General features: G+C 37.0%; 1 protein-coding gene across 2 annotated transcripts in view; it reads right to left on the reverse strand.

The window, feature by feature from the left end:
* LOC108242152 overlaps nt 1-16,283 on the reverse strand; it is a 54,847-nt gene extending 38,564 nt beyond the window's left edge. Inside the window, exons 1-8 of one of the 2 annotated variants that reach the window (XM_025008207.2) lie at nt 16,058-16,283; nt 15,902-15,975; nt 14,668-14,882; nt 14,018-14,452; nt 8,257-8,703; nt 6,382-6,840; nt 3,631-4,086; nt 1,121-1,579 (exon numbers count right to left, since the gene is read on the reverse strand). In XM_025008207.2, the coding sequence (XP_024863975.1) occupies nt 1,121-1,579; nt 3,631-4,086; nt 6,382-6,840; nt 8,257-8,703; nt 14,018-14,452; nt 14,668-14,873 (2,462 nt within the window). In that variant the 5' untranslated portion in view covers nt 14,874-14,882; nt 15,902-15,975; nt 16,058-16,283. Of the gene's footprint in view, nt 1-1,120; nt 1,580-3,630; nt 4,087-6,381; nt 6,841-8,256; nt 8,704-14,017; nt 14,453-14,667; nt 14,883-15,901 lie in introns of both variants that reach the window. The other variant, XM_017426804.3, reaches the window with a different exon arrangement.
* Nucleotides 16,284-20,033: the final 3,750 nt, after the last annotated feature.

A 20,033-nucleotide genomic window follows, 5' to 3' on the forward strand; every position in this document is an offset into this window, starting at 1 on the left:
TATATATATATATATATATATATATATATATATATATATATATATATATATATATATATATGTTTGCATACACTAAATGAAAAAAGACACCGATTTGTTGTTTTTTTTTGTTTTTTTGCCATTGTCTGACATTAAATCAACCTAAAACTTTCCTGTGTGAGGTCAGTTAGGATTGTCCAGTGTCCAAATAATAGATGACAGAATTATTATTATTTAGTTTTTTTAACATTCTTTTTTACAGTCTCACACTTGCATACACTAAGATTAATATAACTTCAAAATGTTTGATTGGTTAGTTGACAACATCTGAGTTATTTATAGGAACACCTGTGGAGATATTTTAAGGCACGCCTCAGAAACACTGCTTCTTTGTATGACATCAAAGGAAAAATCAAAAGAAATCAACCAGAATATCAGGAAGAAAAATTGTCCACCTTTACAACTCTGGTTCATCCTTGGGTACAATTGCCAGATGTCTGAAGGTACATCTGTTCAAACATTTCTAAACAAGTATCACCACCATGGGAATGTCCTGCCATCATACCGCTCAGGAAGGAGACGGTTCTGTGTTCCTAAGATGAACGTGTTTTGATGTGAAATGTGTGAATCAACCCCAAAACTAAAGCTGAAGACCTTGTGAAGATGCTGCTGAAGCTGGTCAGAGAGTTCTGAACCAACATGAACTGAAAGGAAATCCAGGAATCTTAATCCTATAGAAAATATGTGGGCAGGGCTGAAGGTGTGTGTGAGCAAGGCAGCTTACAAATCTGACCAGTTCCATCAGTTATGTCAGGAGGAATGGGACAAAAATCCAGCAAACTATTGTGAGAAGCTTGTGGAGGGAAACCCAAAATATCTGACCAAAGTCATATAATTCAAAAGACATGCTACTAAATACTAGGAAAATGGATGGAAATTGGTAATTTTGGAGAAAGTAACAAAGGATTGTTTCTAAATATATTTAGCAAACAGACATAATTTAGGTAAAACTAACATACTGTACCTAAAACAGTAAAGGTTCAGTCTGATTTAATGCCAGACAGTTAGGGAGGAAAAGGTTGTATCTTTGCATTTAGTGCATGTAAACTCCTCAGTAACAATAAAAGTAAAATGGCTTTACCTGAGCTGTGAGACATAAGGCAGACACTGGAGGAAACTCCCCACCTCACTCTCTTTATGTGAGCAATTGTTCAGCTTCATTTGTTTCTTCTCTGATTGGAGTTTCAGAACTTCCAGGAGGATGGAGGTCTTTGTCTCTGACAGGTCTGCGATCCAGACTGGAGAAACTATCTGGAAAACTGACTGTAACGATGGAAGGAGACTCAGACCTGTTTTAGTCTCACAATCCTTCACTTGGGAGCACAGATCCAAGAGGAAATCACATCTATATTTAATGAAATCCTCATCGTCATCATCCATGTCTGTGTTATCAACAAAGAATGTTTCATAGCTGCAGACTGTTGATAACAGCTCCAGCATCTTCTCTCCTGTCTGCTGTTCTCTCTCTGCTGCTGCACAGAACAGATTCACTAAGAACCTGGTGTCTTCATCAGAGCCTTCACGCCAGTCATCATCCATACTGAAACAAGAAGAAATAAATAACTTTAATAACAATAATAATAATGCTTTTTATTTGTTAGCGCCTTTCAAGACACCCAAGGACACTTCACAACCTTAAAAACACACAAAATTAAACAATACAAAATAGCTATAAAAATACTAAAACCTAAAAGAAGATAACTAAGAAATTAAAATGAGAAGGCTAACTTGAACAAATACGTTTTGAGTTGTTATTTGAAGGTCAGAAGAGAGTCAATATTACGCATGTCCGTGGGAAGAGTGTTCCAGAGTTGGGGAGCAGAGTGAGAGAAGACTGTTTCCCATGGTGCTGAGGCGGACAGGAGGGACGTTGAGGTGAATGGAAGCGGAAGAATGAAGGGAGCGTGAATGGGTGGTGATGTGCAAAAGATCAGACAGATAAGGAGGGGCAAAGTTGTGGATGGCCTTGAATGTGTACAACATGATTTTATAATGAACTCTGAATGTGACTGGAAGCCAGTAAAGTTGTTGTGAAACTAGGGTGATGTGGTGAAACGAGGGGGATTTGGTAATGATGCGGGCAGCTGAGTTTTGAACCATTTTAGTGATGATTTGATCTTACATGCATCGATAATACTATTGAAGGACTCCATCCTTACCATGTCTGTTGTTTTTATAATGAAATAACATATTAAACATGTTTCATCAGAAAAGCTGAACATTGTTTGTTGACTGCTGCAAACTCACAACAAATGCTCTATTCCTTCAATCACTAAAATATTATTGACACTGTGATTTTATTTACCACTTCAGTTTTAAAAATGGTGACGAGATTCAAATCAACACAGTTTTGTGACATGTTAAATGCTAGAAGGTTGTCAAAGTTTGGAAATGTAATTAAAAATCAAAAGTACTCAATGGGCTACACATATAATAAACTAAGCTCCCAATATTCCAAATACTAAACATTTTTTTGTATTTATTTAAAACACCATGTCCCATAGAAAACAATCAGTTGTGTAGTATTTACAATTTTTATACTTTGTCAACAAAAGGTTTGACCAAATTGTGCTCTTAGGAAAATCTAGCTTAAAACAATACAAATGTATTAAATGTAATAAACACATTTTTATATATATATATAACCAGACATTTGCATACACTACATGAAAAAACACCATATTTTCTCACTGTCTGGCATTACATCAAATTTTACCTTTCCTGTGTTAGGTCAGTTAATTTTCCTAAATTCATTCTATTTGTTCAATGTCCAAAAAATAGGAGTTGTTTTTTTTATATCATTCTTTCTTTAGAGTCACAAGTCTACATACAAAAAGATTTTTATGACTTCAAACAGTTTAATTGGTTAGTTGACAACATTTGAGCTAATTGGAGGCACACCTGTGGATGTATTTTAAGGTACACCTCAAACACACTGCTTCTTTGTGTGACATTGTGGGCAAAATAAAAAAAAAAAATCAGCCATGATATCAGGAAAAGCATTGTCAACCTTCACAACTCTGGTTGAAGCAACATCTCAAGACATAACCAAGGAAGTTAAATCTTGGACACAAATGGGTCTTCAAATAGACAACGACCCTCAGCATACTGCCAGATTAGTTACAAAGAGGCTCAAAGACAACAAAGTCAATGTTTTGGAGCGGCCATCACAAAGCCCTGATCTAAGTTCTATAGAAAATTTGTGGACAGAGCAAGAGATGTGTGTGTGAGGAAGGAGGCCTACAAACCTGACTCAGTTCCACCAGTTCTGTCAGGAGGAATGCGGCAAAATTCCAACAAACTACTGTGAGAAGCTTGTAAAGAAACCCCAAAACGTCTGACCAAAGTCATTCAGTTTAAAGGTAATGCTACTAAATAAAAAAAATGGATGGAAACTTGTAAGGCTGACAAAAAAAAACAAAAGAATGTCTCAATATTTAGACATTTAGCAAACAGACATAATTTAGGTAAAACTAACATACTGTGCCTAAAACACAAAAGGTTCGGTCTGATTTAATGCCAGACAGCAAGAGAAAAAATAGTTTTTATTTAGTATATGTACACTCTTCAGCAAAAGTAAAATGGCATTACCTGAGCTGTGAGACATAAGGCAGACACTGGAGGAAACCCCTCACTTCACTTGCTTTATGAGAGCAATTTTTCAGCTCAATTTGTTTCTTCTCTGATTGGAGTTTCAGAACTTCCAGGAGGATGGAGGTCTTTGTCTCTGACAGGTCTGTGATCCAGACTGGAGAAACTATCTGGAAAACTGACTGTAATGATGGAAGGAGACTCAGACCTGTTTCAGTCTCACAGTCCTTCACTTGGGAGCACAGATCCAAGAGGAAATCACATCTATCTTTAATAAAATCATCATCATCATCATCTAAGTCTGTGCAATCAAAAACGAATGTTTCATAGCTGCAGACTGATGATAACAGCTCCAGTATCTTCTCTCCTGTCTGCTGTTCTCTCTCTGCTGCTGCACAGAACAGATTCACTAAGAACTTGGTGTCTTCATCAGGATCTTCACGCCATGCATCCATTCTGAAACAAGAAGAAGTAAACATTTTTAGTGAAGATTTAATCTCAGCTGCATAAATACTACAATTGAAGGACTCCATACTTAACATGTCTGTTGTTTTTATAATGAAATAACATGTTAAACATGTTTCATCAGAAAAGCTGAACATTGTTTGTTGATTGCTGCAAATTTACAACAAATGCTCTATTCCTTTATTCACTCAAATATTATTGTCACTGTGGTTTTATTTACTGTTTCAGTTTTTAATATTATGACCAGATTCAAATCAATAAAGTTTTCAGACATGTTAAATGCTAAAAGATGTCAGTTTAGACATCCAATTAAAAAGCAAAATAACTTAATGGGCTATACACAAATTAAACAAATCTAATAATATTTCAAATACGGAAATGTTTTTTTGTATTTATTTAAACACCACATCTCCTACAAAACAATCAGCTGTGTGTTGCATTTTTAAATTTTATACTTTATCAACAAAAGGTCTGACCAAAATGTGTAAAACCGTACTTTTGTACTTAAGATAATCCACCTTAAAATAATACATGAATTGAATGTTATATATATATATATATATATATATATATAAAGATGCACTATTTTTTATCTCACTGTCTGACATTATTTCAAACAGTCCTTTTCTGTTTTAAGTCAATTAGGATTACAAAACAATTGCTTTTTGCTAAATGTCCAAATAAGGAGAAATACATTTTAATTTTTTTTAATTCTTTCTTTTAAGTCACAGGTACACTAAGATTAATATTACGTCAAACAGTTTGATTAGTTATTTGACAACATTTGAGTTTATTGGAGGCACACCAGTGCTTGTATTTTACGGCACACCTCAAACACAATGCTTCTTTCTGTGACTTTGTGGGAAAAATTAAAAGCAATCAGTCAAGATATCAGGAAGAGAATTGTTGATCTTGACAACTTTGGTTCATCCTTGGGTACAATTTCCAGATGTCTGAAGGTACATCTGTTCAAACATTTCTAAACAAGTATAACCACCATGGGAATGTCCTGCCATCATACCGCTCTGGAAGGAGATGGTTCTGTGTTCCTGAGATGAACGTGTTTTGCTGTGAAATGTGTGAATCAACCCCAAAACTAAAGCTGAAGACCTTGTGAAGATGCTGCTGAAGCTGGTCAGAGAGTCATTATCCACAGAGAAACAAGTCCAGAACCAACATGGACTGAAAGGAAACTCAGTGAGGAAGAAGCCATTACTCCCAGAGCAACATAAAGAAGACAGATTAGTTCGTAAATATACACAGGGACAAAGAGCTTCATGTTTGGGGACATGTCCTGTGGTCTGATGAAACTAAAACTGAACTGTTTGGACATAATGACCATCGTTACATTTGGAGGAAAAAGGGGGAAACTTGTTAGCCTGAGAACACCATCCCAACTGTGAAGTACAGGGGTGGCAGCATCATGTTGTGGGGGTGTTGTGCTGCAAGAAGACCTACAAACCTGACTCTGTTCCACCAGTTTTGGAGGAATGGAACAAAATTTCAGCAAACTATTGTGAAAACCTTGTGGAAGGAAACCCAAGATATCTGACCCAAGTCGTTCAGTTTAAAAAATCAATGCAAGTAAATACTAAGAACATTGATGGAAATGTCAGGATTTGGGTGTTTTTGAATTTTTTTTGTCATCTTCTGTGTTTGATTTTCTTAATCTTTTTTGTTGTTCTTGTGTTTCATGTTAATACATATTATTGTATTGTCTTGCTCCTTGTGTTTCCTGTACCACTATTCACCTGCCCTCAACTCAGTAGTTTTACAGTCTGCCTGTCATGCCCACCTCACCTGTTCTTCATCTTCTTCCAGCTCATCTCCTGCTCACTCACAGTTCTTTAAAGCCATTCTCTTGTCACTCACTACCAGCTGGTTCATTGTTGCAGTAATGGTTGTAGCCTTACCATAGTAAAGTCTGCTCTTTTAGTGTCCCTCCTCATATTCCATGTTATCTGTTGTTTAAGTAAGTTTCTATTTGCTGCCACATCAGCCTTTTTCACAAATCAGTTATTTTGGATCTTTTTGAGTTTTGCCTGCATTCTGGTTTCAACAATCAAGAAAACCTAACAGGAAACTTTTAAGTTTAAAGAAGGTAACAAAAGAATGTCTCTCAATATTTAGGCATTTAGCAAATATAAATAATTAAGGTAAAACTAACATACTGTACCTAAAACACAAAAAGTTAAGCCTGATTTAACACCAGACAGTGAGAGAAAAAAATGGTTGTCTTTTTATTTAGTATATGTACACTCTTCAGCAAAAGTAAAATGGCATTACCTGAGCTGTGAGATATAAGGCAGACACTGGATGAAACCCCTCACTTTGCTCTCTTTATGTGAGCAATTTTTTAGCTTCACTTGTTTCTTCTCTGATTGGAGTTTCAGAACTTCCAGGAGGATGGAGGTCTTTGTCTCTGACAGGTCTGTGATCCAGACTGAAGAAACTATCTGGAAAACTGACTGTAATGATGGAAGGAGACTCAGACCTGTTTTAGTCTCACAGTCCTTCACTTGGGAGCACAGATCCAAGAGGAAATCACATCTACATTTAATGAAATCCTCATCGTCATCATCCATGTCTGTGTAATCAACAAAGAATGTTTCATAGCTGCAGACTGATGATAACAGCTCCAGTATCTTTTCTCCTGTCTGCTGTTCTCTCTCTGCTGCAGCACAGAACAGATTCACTAAGAACTTTGTGTCTTCATCAGAATCGTCACGCCATGCATCATCCATACTGAAATGAGAAGAATTACAAGCTTTTACTAATGATTTGATCTCAGCTGCATCAGTACTACTTCTAATGCACCCCCTCCCTGAAATGCCTGTTCTTTTTATAATGAAATTCCATGTTTCAGAGCAGAAGAAAACAACACTACATTTTGTTTGTTTTTTTTAGCTTCAGAAAAAATTAAAACTCCAACAGCAGCTTTAATTTATGTTTGAGAAAGTTTTAACATGTTTGTGTTGCTGTCACTGAGCTATAGACTTCATTATTCTCTTAATTTTTAGTATTCCCAGACAGAACTAAAACTGTCAGATGTTTCTAGACTGGTTCAGCTAACAGCTACCATATTTTCCGGACTATAAAGGCACACTTAAAAGCTTTCAATTTTCTCAAAAAATGACAGTGTGCCTTATAATCCGGAGCGCCTTATATATGTAAGAATTCTTACTGTTTTAGTACTACTTTGGTAAACTACAAAGCCTCACCGCTTGCAGGATTAAGGCTCAGTTATAGTCCCACTTTGTATTGCCGCAGGACTTCACGCATGGTGCGCGGACCTGAGCGAGAAGTGGAGGCATTTGAACATGACACTTACGTCCGTGTAGTGTCGTTCCATGAGTTTTGAACCGTTTGATTATCTTTGTGATCTCTCATAGAGGGATCATAAAAATCATTCATATATTCATATTCATATCATACAAATGCTGATACAGGCAAACCAGCTCCGCTAGAGTACCAAAATTGTCCAATTTCGTCTGCACAAAGTTACAAAAATTTGGAAGTTGCACAACGATGCGCCTTATAGTCCGGTGCGTTTTATATATATATATATCTGACAAAAATTTGAAAATGGACCATTCATTGACAGTGCACCTTATAAGCCAGTGTGCCGTATAGTGTTGGAAATACAGTATATTTCTAATTAAAACACCAATGTGGTCCCACATTCTTCTCTGTAAATCATTCATTCAGAGACATTTAATAAACATTTTGAAACCACTAAAATATATACAAGTAGAGGACCACTTAATCAGTCAGGTCATGATGAAGTAAGAGCACTAATTCATCGTTAAATAATGGTTTACTAATAATGGTAAACTTGAAACTAAGCATTCCCCTAGAATCAGTCTATTAACCCAGGATGTGGAATCTATCAGTAGGCAATTCTGTTTAATACTACAAAAGGGTTAGTTCATGATTACTTTCTTACTTATTTATCATGACCAAGCGCATTTTTGCAGCCCTTACATGGAAATGTTATTGAAATGACATGACAGACTAATTTGCAATGTGTGATTAGTTGATTAGTAAAGAGAAACAATACATTACATATCTGTGTAATTATAAATTCTCACTGAAATGCATAGTGTAAAATATTTGCAGTCATAAATCTCTTCCGTAAAAATTAAAGGCAAATAATTTTACCTGAACTGTGAGATATAGGGCAGACATTGGAGGAAACTCCTCACTTCACTGTCTTCATGTGAGCAGTCTATCAGCTCCACTTGTTTCTTCTCTGGTTGAAGTTTTAGAACACCCAGGAGGATGGAGGCTTTTGTCTCTGAGAGGTTTATGATCCAGACTGAAGGAGCTGACTGGAAAACTGACAGTAATGATGGAAGGAGACTCTGACCTGTTTTAGTCTCACAGTCCTTCATCTGGGAGTACAGATCCAACAGGAAGTCACACCGATATTTAACAAGAATGTTATCCACATCGCTCTCATTTAATGGGAATGTTTCATATCTGCAGACTGATGACAAAAGCTCCACTATTCTCTCTCCTGTTTGTTGTTCTTTCTCTGCTGCTGCACAGAACAGATTCACTAAGAATGTGATTTGATCTGAGAGCTTTGTAGACTGATGGCTGAAGCTGAAACAACAAGAACAAACAATTATTGAGGTCTGACCTCAGCAGCATGAAGTATTGAACAATGGCTGTCCTGCCTGCGTTCTTAGAGATTTAGATTTTTTAATCAGGACACTCTGGAACAATATTTATCTAATATTTTATTCATAATTTGACTGTTTTTATTTAGTTGGTATTTGCTGTTTAAAACAGGGGAAAATCATTGTACTAATACTAAAATGTCTTGATGTCAGAGGTTCATACAGTTAAGTTAAAAATACATGCACCAATCTTTTGAGGGAGTAACTGGTACAAAAACAATAAAAAATATAGTGCGTTTGCAGTGTAAAGCTTCAGAATATAGGAAAAGAAAAACATCAAAACTCAGCTGCATTTAAGTGATGTTTAAAAACCCAATTCTGAAAAAGTTAAACAATTGTGACCCAAATAACAACCACTTCCCCACAGTCAAATCATTGGAATGTGGCAAACAGTGAAGTCTAGTTTACTCAGACAATGACTTTCTCTCATTTTTTTTTACCTAAAGTCACCAGAAGCTTTAATTGTTGGTCAGATGGACAAATTATGTATGTCATTTCTCAAAGACGAGCCTTTAAAGTATTTGTACCCCTGTCTTGGTGCGAGTTAGAGATATCTTACTACCTGCCAAGCTTGAAAACTATTAGTGGAAAGTATGTAAATACTGGCGCTTGCTATTTTAATTTTGACTCTGTGTGGATTGAAAAAACTCCAAAATCAATTCAAACTTGTGCACTTAATTCTTGTTTTTAAAAATAATTGAAGTTGCATGGCCTACAGCCCCCTATGTCGTCTGCAACCTGAAACTGGCCAACAGCCTCAACGACTTCTATTGTCGCTTTGATGGCCCATCAGCCAGCCCTGAAATCCTTCCAGTCACCAACAATCACTCTACTCCATTACAGCACACTGTGGTCTCAGCCTCCTCCCCCGGCCCCCTCGCTATCCAGGAGCAGGATGTGCACAATCTCTTCAGCAAGCTGAACCTCTGTAAGGCTCCGGGTCCAGATGGTGTCTCCCCCTCCACCCCGAGACACTGCGCAGATGAGCTCACTCCCATCTTCACAGACATCTTCAACACCTCCCTGGAGTTGTGTCATGTGCCAGCCTGCTTCAAATCCTCCATCATCATTCCCATCCCCAAGAAGCCTCAGATTACTGGTCTTAATGACTGTAGGCCTGTGGCTCTGACGTCTGTAGTCATGAAGACATTTGAGCAACTGGTCCTCTCCCATCTCAAGACCATCACTGCCCCTTCCCTAGACCCGCTGCAGTTCGCCTACAGAGCTAACAGGTCTGTAGACGATGCTATTAACCTGGCCCACCATTTCATCCTGCAACATCTGGACACCCCAAAAGCCTATGCCAGGATCCTGTTTGTGGACTTCAGCTCCACATTCAACACAATCTTGCCACTCCTGCTCCAAGATAAGCTCTCTCAGCTCAGTGTGCCAGACTCCATCTGCAGGTGGATCACCAACTTCCTAACTGATAGGAGGCAGTACGTGCGGCTGGGGAAGACCATCTCAGAGACTCGGACCATCAGCACCGGTTCCCCCCAGGGCTGTGTACTTTCACCTGTGCTCTTCTCCCTCTACACCAACTGCTGCACCTCCAGCCATGAGTCTGTTAAACTGATTAAGTTTGCGGACGACACCACCATAATCGGTCTGATCTCGGACGGGGATGAGTCTGCTTACAGTACAGAGGTGGATCGGCTGGTGTGTTGGTGCAGCTGAAATAACCTGGAGCTTAACACCCAGAAGACGGTGGAGTTAATTGTTGACTTCAGAAAAGGCATAGACCCTCCAAGCCCTCTTGTTATCAAGGACCAGGAGGTAGGGGAGGCTGGGAAAGGAAAAGGAGGGAAAATAACCTCTGTTGTTGTTGTTGTTGTGTGCGTGGGTTTGTAAGGCGTAGCAAGTTAATAAAAACCGTTAAGCTTCCACGAGAATCACCCTTTGTGTGAGCTAGCGCATCCAGGGAAGCGTGATAGTTTCAACTCTCTTCTGGGAAGCTTTAACCAACTTACCTGTTCCTACCCACAGATACTTACAGGTGCCACTTCCTGCCTTCACAATAAAAGCTTAAACTTCATCATTACTTCCTGTATTGGTTTTCTGCTCAGAAAGCTGAACCTTGAGTTAAATATTGTTTATAACTTTGACAGGAGGGTCCAACCATAGTAAAAGTCAAGGGTTATCTGAGTTGGAAAACCTTCACTGAGTATTATCCACACCAGGGATTGGCTGTCATGAATCCTATTTAGAAAAGTTGGATACACAACTTTTTGATGCCAATGGATCAAAAATTATCTGCCTCGTTTCATTCTGCTCCAGCACCAACTCCCACTCCTTATTCTTCAGACAGCTCTAAAATTTCTTTTCTTGTGGGGGCACTACTGAAACAGATTGTAATGAAGAAGCTTTAAAGAGTGCTTTTACCAACTTTCTTAATGAACAGATAAAAGGACCATCTTACCACTAGAAATGAGCCAAAGTCATTAGATGATCTGATAAATCTTGCTATTAGAATAGATAATCGGCTAAAAGACAGAAGAGGAGAGAAGAACTAAAAGTCCCGGAGTTCTCCTGCCTTAAGTTTCACCACCTCCTCCAATTACTTATTCTCCTTTGTAGGAGTTGTGGACTCATATAACTCCAGAGGAAGACCAACAAAGAATCCAAGCAAAGGAATGCATTAATTGTGGGAAGAAGGGTCACTTCATTGCAAACTGTGAGATCAGATCAGCAACTGAGGGTTCCCATGGAACCAATCTCTAAACCACTGACAGAATCAGACTTTTAAGGCCAAATCCTCATAACCATAACCCATCAGACTAAACCCATCCATGTGGTAGTATAAGGAAATTATTGAGAAGAAGTTGAGTACTTTATCATCAATTCACCTCACTCACCTTTAAAATTTGGTTTTATATGACTCTATACACACAATTCCACCATCAATTGACAAGAGAAGAGAGTAGACAATTGAAGTTCTTTCTGCCTGCTTCGCCGTAACCCCCTCTTCACCTAGTGAAACACATTGTCAAACCCCTGATGTATCTAATGTCCCAACTATGTATCATGATCTCATTTCTGTTTTCAGTAAAGAGCAAGCACTTTCTCTTCCATCTCAACGCCCATATGACTTATGACTGCACTACTGACCTACCTGGAGCACCCCTTTCCATCCTGCCAATAATATATCCTGTCCAGCCCAGAAAAGGATACTACAAGGCAGTATATTGAAGACTCCCTGGCAGGTGTTCTTCAACTTTCTCAGTTTCCAGTTTTATTTTTTTTTTATTTTTATGTGGAGAAGAAAGACAAAACACTGTGACCCTATACATAGATTATAGAAGTTTAAATCCAATCACTATGAAAACCAAGAATCCTATTCATTTAATTGACTGTTATTGAACACATCCACTCAGCAAAAATCTTCATAAAACTTGATCTCCATAATGCTTACCACCTTGGGATAAGTAGAAAACTGCTTTTAAAACTCATCTTGAATATTCTGAGCAGCAAGTTGTGTCATTCAAACTTACTAAAGCCCCAGCAGTTTTTCAAGCTCGTCTACAAAATTCTTTGTGATTTTTTGACCACATTTTTGTTTACCTAAACAATAAACTAATTTTCTCCAAACAATCTGAACAACACGTCCATCAAGTACTCCAAGCTCTCCAGGAAAATCAGTTATTTGTAAAAGCAGAAAAGTGTGAGATCTATGCTACCTCAATCACATTTGTCAAGGAACGTGTATTGAGATTGGCCCAAAACCCAGTGGTAAAAAGGGGACTTTGCTGCAAAATAAAAGTGTACTAAGTGAAAAGCCAAAGAAGTAATGTGTGCTTAAATCTTGTAATAGAAAAAAAAGAATTAAATACGAATAGAGTTGTTGGTCTAGAATCGATCATATAGCAAATTATGCCCAGACCTTTGTGGGTTCTGGAGCACACAGACATGACTAATTGCGTAACAAATCATGCTTGGTGGTCTGTGTGCTTTTGATAACGCAAAAGGGAGAAAAGTATAAGTTGATCAAGCATAATTAATCAATAGTCTCTTCGTAATTTTAATGAAAAATTAATCATGTAACAAGTCATACTTTAAAGACTGTATGCTCTGGGTCATGAGAAGGAGGACTGATCATACAAAAATTATGGTTAATGCTTTGCATGCCCTAGAACATGCATGGGTCAAGAAACAGGAATATCATCTAAATGATTTTATGATTGGTGATTAAAGTGTGAACTACTACGATGAGTAGTGAAAGAATATGTTAGTGAGCGAATAATTGTGTGAGCAATGATTTTATTAAGATTATTGTAACTAATCATTCTGTCATTCTATTCTGTTTCCAATCTTTATGTGACCTTATTATAAGTTATGTTAATCATTATTACGTGATGTATTTTAAACAGAATTCATGTAAAATAAGGCCACAGCTAAAATAGGTGGCAGTTGAAATGATACAAGATAGCTTTGAGTTAGAACTGCATGTATTTGAAACAGAATGAGGAACGTTTTAATGTGACAGTTGAACCAGGTCAAGGTGTGGAAATAACCTAAACTTACTACAAATTGTTTGTCCAAAACTGCATAAGGTAATACCGGAAAGTCCCAGAAAGCCCGTAAGGCGGGGACTTTCCAGATGCACAGTAAAGACGATTAAAAGTCAACACACTCTATCCGGGCAGTTACTAAGGAGGGAGGAGTTCATGAACCTTACAGAAATAAAAAGCAGAAAGGAGTGGTGGTTGAAAATCATAGGGAACCAGAGGTAGGACACAGTCTGAGTGTGCTGTTTTTATCTTAACAAAGATGAGAAAGTCATGACGGGTTCCGAAGAAAAGAAGTTCCACTGCTGGAAGTTTTCAACCTGGAAAGGCTCAGGAGCTAAGGGTTCATCCTGTAACCGGAGGGTTGCCGGTTGCTGAAGTAGAGCCCATGGAAAACGGACATTTAGCAGTAATATCACTTCAAAATAAGACTAGACTATTCCTTTAAGTTTTCTGTCAAGGAAGATGAACTGTATTGAAGACAATGTAAAGGTGTTTTAAAAAATAGCTTTTCAACTTCATAGCTTTTGCTACAACCACTACAGGTTGGAGGTTTATTTATTATAGTGTGTGTTTAAACTTCTTTGAAATTTGGGAGTTTGAGTTTTTTTTTTCATTTTTGTCTCTGTTCTGAATAGCTGCTGGCTAGACTTCCCTCAAAATATTTCTTCTTTGATGTCTCAACTAGAAAATAAAGTTCATCAGATATTTGTGTAAATTAAAATTGCATACCTGAGCTGTGAGATGAAGGGCAAACACAGCAAGAAAGGAATCACTTCACTTTCTGCATCTGAGCAGCATTTCAGCTTCACCTTCTTCTGTCCAGGTTCAAGTGTCAGAGCTTCCAGGAGGATGGAGGCCTTTCCCTCTGAGAGATTTATAGACCAGACTTCAGAACCTGACTGAAAATACACCCTCAAAAATGAAACTGCGTGTGAAGCTGCTTGAGTTTTGACTAGCTGATAAAACTCAAGAAGGACATCATATTTGTCATTGTGTGCAGAAAATAATGTGAGGAGTTGATCCATCACACTGGAAAAGTCTTGTCTTCTGTTATTTACTGCGTTCAGCATTAAATCCAATAAGAGTTTTTTTTCTTCACTTTCCAGTGTTTCATAGTTGTGTTTCTGCTCTGTTAAACTGACAGCTTCTTTGGACTTCTTAAATCTGCAGGAAAGCACAGATCAGATGTCAAACATTTTTAGGTAATACAGATTAATATAAAATTTATTTACAGATTTAATCAATTATGACAAGAAGACTGCACCTATGTCTGATCCCATTTTTTTTTTTTTTTGAAGACAAAGCTCAACAACCCAATCTGAAGGCAGCAAACAAAAGCAGAGGTGAAATGTAGAAACAACTGCAATAAAGTCACATACCTGAGGGAGTGAATGTGCTGCAAACACTGTAGAAGGACCTCGCTCAGATCTGGACTGAAGGGATCTCTGCTGTCCCACTGAAGACAGACTTTAATCTTCTCTGTGCTGCGCTGCAGGATTTCCACTGCTTGTTCAAACAGCTGTCTGTCACCTTTGACTGGAAGGCACAACTGATTCCCATTAAGGCTGAGCAGGTTGTCATCCATTTTGTAGTCCTTTGAGAATAAAGCATTTATTAGTCCATACGTCCATCGATCCATCCAGCCAGCCGTGTTCAACCGTGTTCAGCCGTTTTTTATTCATTCAAGATGAATATGTTTTCTTGCAAATGTCTTCTTTATTTTTTGTTAAAAAAAAAACAAATGGGCCACTCTTATTTTTTTAGGCTATTTATACAGGCTATAGTGGTAATAATGCTGCTATGGTGAAAACTTTACTACTGTATACTGCTGTACTGATAATGCATCTTAATCAATATTGTATCACTATTTCATTCTGAAAAAGTAAATGGAAAATAATGACTGACAGTGACTATTAAATATGCAATTGGGTACATATTTTATGTACCCAAACATTTATTTGAGGTTAGTCTTTCTACAAATTAATTTCTTATACTTTTAACAATTTTAATGACCACGTACATCATAAGAAAAAAAAATCAATCCTATGTAAATGTAAAACATTATGCATGTGTAATGTTATTGCACATAGATTGTATATTTAAAAATAATATATAATCAAATGTTGTTGTTGTTGTTTTTAATTTTCCGGTGTATGTAAATATTTTTCTTATGAGTCCAACACTGACAGAAATTGTTTAAGTTTTTTGTGTTTTATTGTTTATTTTTAGGTTTCTAAGTGACTGAAGATAAAACAAGAATTTTTCACTGCACGTAGATAATAAACTTTCACATTATAATAATAGTTTAAACCTTTAAAAAGCTGTTAAAACAGAGACTCTTTCATTCCTTTGAAAGGTTTCACTCCCTTCCCAAGATGGCGGACCTGTTGACGTATCGCTGCCGGCAGCCTCAGCCAATCAAAACGCCTCTCTGGGTGAAACTTTCCACGTAACGTCACCTAAGTCTTCATGTGTGCCGGTAAACTACTGATTAACTCATCAAACATACGCTAAAAAGATGAAATAACTTGGTTAAATGAAACAGAGGCTCGAAGTTAAGACGGTTCTCCTGCTAACTTCCGGTTCTTAACAACATATTAGCTCAACACTTACCTGAGCTTCAGTGTGTCGCTCAGGAGAACTCAGGAAACCTGTTTACCGATCCAGAGGAGCAGTCCTGTATTCCTCTACCAGTGAGAGAAACCTGTCAGTCTGTGGATCCTGACGTTCACCTTCACGTCTAAGACAGACATGTTTTGTTTAACATACAAGAAGACCTGGTTGAGGTGGGACACACGCTCCTCCTCCGGAGAAAAAAAAAAAACTCGTTCTAACGCCAAACATTAGGAAACATTAAAAACGTCAAAACCTGCTAGAAAGAACCAATAAACTCGAAATATAAATCGTTTAAATATCAATTCGCGTAGAGCTTTGACTGTTGTTACACATAAGTCAAGTTAGTTTCAATTTTCACTTTTCTTTTACTTCTTCTCTTTTTTTTGTAATGGCGATCGGCCAACCAGCCTTTTGGTTTATTTACCGCCACCTACTGATTGCCAGGGGATATGCGTATATATATATATATATATATATATATATGACTGACAAGACTGACAATGTCATGTAAGGCTGCCTTCAGGCTCACGCCTCCCTGGAAAAAGAGATCTGTGATCTCAGTGGGATTTGCCTGGTTAAATAAAAGTAAAATAAAAAAATAAAATAATGACTAAATGTGCAATTAATATTTTATGTACCAAAAATTTATTTAAGGTTAATTTAATTTATGTATGTAGATAGATAGATAGATAGATAGATAGATAGATAGATAGATAGATAGATAGATAGATAGATAGATAGATAGATAGATAGATAGATAGATAGATAGATAGATAGATAGATAGATAGATAGATAGATAGATAGATAGATAGATAGATAGATAGATAGATAGATGGATGGATGGATGGATGGATGGATAGATAGATTTTCAAATTCCTTCAACAAGATTTTTCTCTTTGAAATTTGATTTATACAGAAACGCATTGCATTCACCAATTGAAAAAAATAGGCACCTTATCTCATAATTACGAGATCCAGATCTCGTAATTAGGAGAAAAGATCTTGTAATTATGAGAAAAGCTAAGTACAGTCATCGCTGACCTAAGCCCTACACTACAGAAAAAAGAAATTTCTGCGCTATCGGTTTTGAAATGCTTTAATTTCCTCTTAGGAATGAGCATGGAAGTGCATTGCTTATGGGTTTGTTTGAAATTTTCTTTCATGATCATTTTCCACAGATATTAGATGAAATTTCTGCCTTTTTCAGTGGTAAAGTCTGTTATTGGTGAAATAAAACTCTTCTCTCTGGCTGTCACTCTCTTGTCGTCGCTGTTCACCCATCTGTGGTGCTGAAAACGTGTTGGCTACTTTTCTACCTTAATTTTACAACTACACGAAGGTGAGGAGAAACCAGGAGATTTAACACTGGAACAAGTGGTCGTTTTGACCGCTGCATTTAAACCTCAGTTCTCTCTGCGAGCTTATAACTATGATAAAACTTTAATTAGCTAGACATATTAAACAATATCAAAACACAATAATTATGCATCAAATTTTTATCTGTATGGGAAACCCTCAAACTATTATAACATAGAAAAGCAGATTTTGTCCGATAAATCCAACAGAAATATTTTTATATAAATCAGTAACAAGTTCTCTTTACTTAGTTAAACAAAATTCTAAACACCACTTTTTAAATCCCTCAAATATATGTAATAAACAATTATCATGAAGTATGAAATAAACATAAACTATATGTTAAAAATCAGTATGAAGAGCTATGAAAGCAGTGATACTTTTGGAACTACAGTATTACAGTGAGGCTAATAAAATGGCCTCCAGCATAAATATAACACCTTCATAAACGATGAGAAGAAAACAGAAAGGTGGGGCAAGTTGACAAAAGACTCACAGAAGGACAGAGGATCAGTCTGGGATGAAAAGGACTGCTTTCCCAATCCTGTTACTTTTCACTGTCGGCTGCTGGGCAGTGATTCTAAGGCTGTGGTCTAAATAACACCTTTTTCAGTTATCTCATAATTATGAGATCAGGGTCTCGTAATTAAGAGAAAAGGTTCCTATTTTGTTTTTTTCTTTGGTGAATGCAATTCACTTCTGTAGATTCAGCATGCTTGCTCTGTTTTTGTCTTCTTATGCTAATCTTAGCTTTCAGCTACTACTCTGCTACTTTTAGCTTGCCTTTTGCTAATTTAGGCTTTTAGTTAGCGTTCTTTTACTTTTAGCTACCATTCGATTATTTTTAGCAAGCCTTTTGCTAATTTTAACTTTGTTCTAACATTTTGCTTACCCTTTTTCGATATTTTTAGCTTTTAAATCTTGTTTTGTTACTTTGAACTCGAACAATAAGTTTTAGCTTCTTTAGCAAAAATCATTCATCAGTGTGTTCACACTGCATTTTCACAGAAAACACTGAGTGCTTTTGTCCACATGATGGCGCCATTAGATCAACAGAAAGAATACAAACGAACCCATTAGACAGAAAGATTAATCTACTGACAGTTACAGCCCAAAGTTAAATAATCCACTTGTTGATCTGGTTTTAGGCTTTGGACAGATGACTGTTCTGTATGAAGAGGCTGAACAGTTTAAGCTGAGGTTAACAGATGAGGAACAGCAGGAAGATGAAATGGACAGATGCTCAAAAACATAAAGCACAATTTAATATGATATTGCAAGCTGTCACTCTCAGATTATGTTTTGTGATTGACTCTTAGCTACTACCACACCCAGTTTAACATCAATATCTGTGATATTGACTAAGTTATGACTCTTTGTGTGTTCCCTGATGTCAATTAGCTGCTACCATCTTAAATTGGATTGACTCCTTAAGTTAATCATTTGTAGGACATCTACGGAAGCCCATTGCTATCATGCAGGAAAAAAAAATTGAACGCTATCACGTTAAAACGTGACACGTATCTTGTTTAAACGTGATACTTATCTTGTTAAAACGTGATACGTATCTTGTTAAAACGTGATACTTATCTTTTTAAAACGTGATAGTATCTTGTTAAAACGTGATATCTATCTTGTTAAAATGTGATATGTATCTTGTTAAAACGTGATAATTATCTTGTTAAAACGTGATAATTATCTTGTTTAAAAGTGATACGTATCTTGTTAAAACATGATAATTATCTTATTAAAATGTGATACGTATCTTGTTAAAACTTGATACGTATCTTGTTAAAACGTGATAATTTTATGTCCAGGAAGTGGCGGTATTATGCCAGGCTAGTACAGTGGCTAATAGGAATTGGTCAGGTTTCCCTTCATGTTTGGTCTACACGGATACGGATGCTGCTTTGCACTGTGGTTAAAACCATAAATAGTATGCGCACTCTGACCAGGATCCTAAACAGAATGGGACTGCACAGAAGGAAACGTCAGTCCGGTCCTCTAGCTGTGGCGGCGTTCCTAACTGACTGTCTGGATCGAAACTGAAGTTGGCTTCCGATTGTAGCTTCTGATTCGGGAAATGGCTAAAGAGCGATTATAACGGAGGCTCAACTGTGGATTTCACCAAATCCACAGTTTGGATTTTTGGTCACAGTTTGTGGTTTGTTTTTTATCCTGTTTTTACTTTTTTTTCCTATAATGTAAAAACTCTTGAAACCCCATACATTAGTAATTGATAATTCATTGTTAGCATAAAAAAACATTTATTCTCAGGCAAGTCATGTAAAAACTGAAGGAAAGAAGCAGTTTAGCATGAGGCACAGTGGTGGTCCCAGCATGAATGGGGCCCTGGGTAAACATTTCCTTCTGGGTTCTACAAATAGGAAATCTTTTTTTCTGTCCACAATGTTCACTCTAGATAGGAAAACTGCATTTATGGATCTCTGCAGCTGGAACGCACATAAATAGGAAAGGTGACAACATTTGTGCAAGGATGAATGATGTCTGCGTCAGATAAAATGCTGATAGTGGACATGTAGAAAGTTATTCTGGGTACCTGAAGGGTTCATTTTGACCAGGAGGAGTTAAATCATGATATCTGGATCTAAACAAATACATGTTAAATCAAGCTGTTAAAAAATAAAATTTAAAAAAATGTCACGTAAGTTTATGGTATAATTCCATCCATCTGCCTCTCTGTCTGTAGACAATTTATTGTCCAAGCTCTAAATTATTAACCCTTTACTATAGAAATGTCAAACTACACAG

Source organism: Kryptolebias marmoratus, linkage group LG23, assembly GCF_001649575.2.
Source record: "Kryptolebias marmoratus isolate JLee-2015 linkage group LG23, ASM164957v2, whole genome shotgun sequence".
In the NCBI taxonomy this organism is placed as follows: Eukaryota; Metazoa; Chordata; class Actinopteri; order Cyprinodontiformes; family Rivulidae; genus Kryptolebias; species Kryptolebias marmoratus.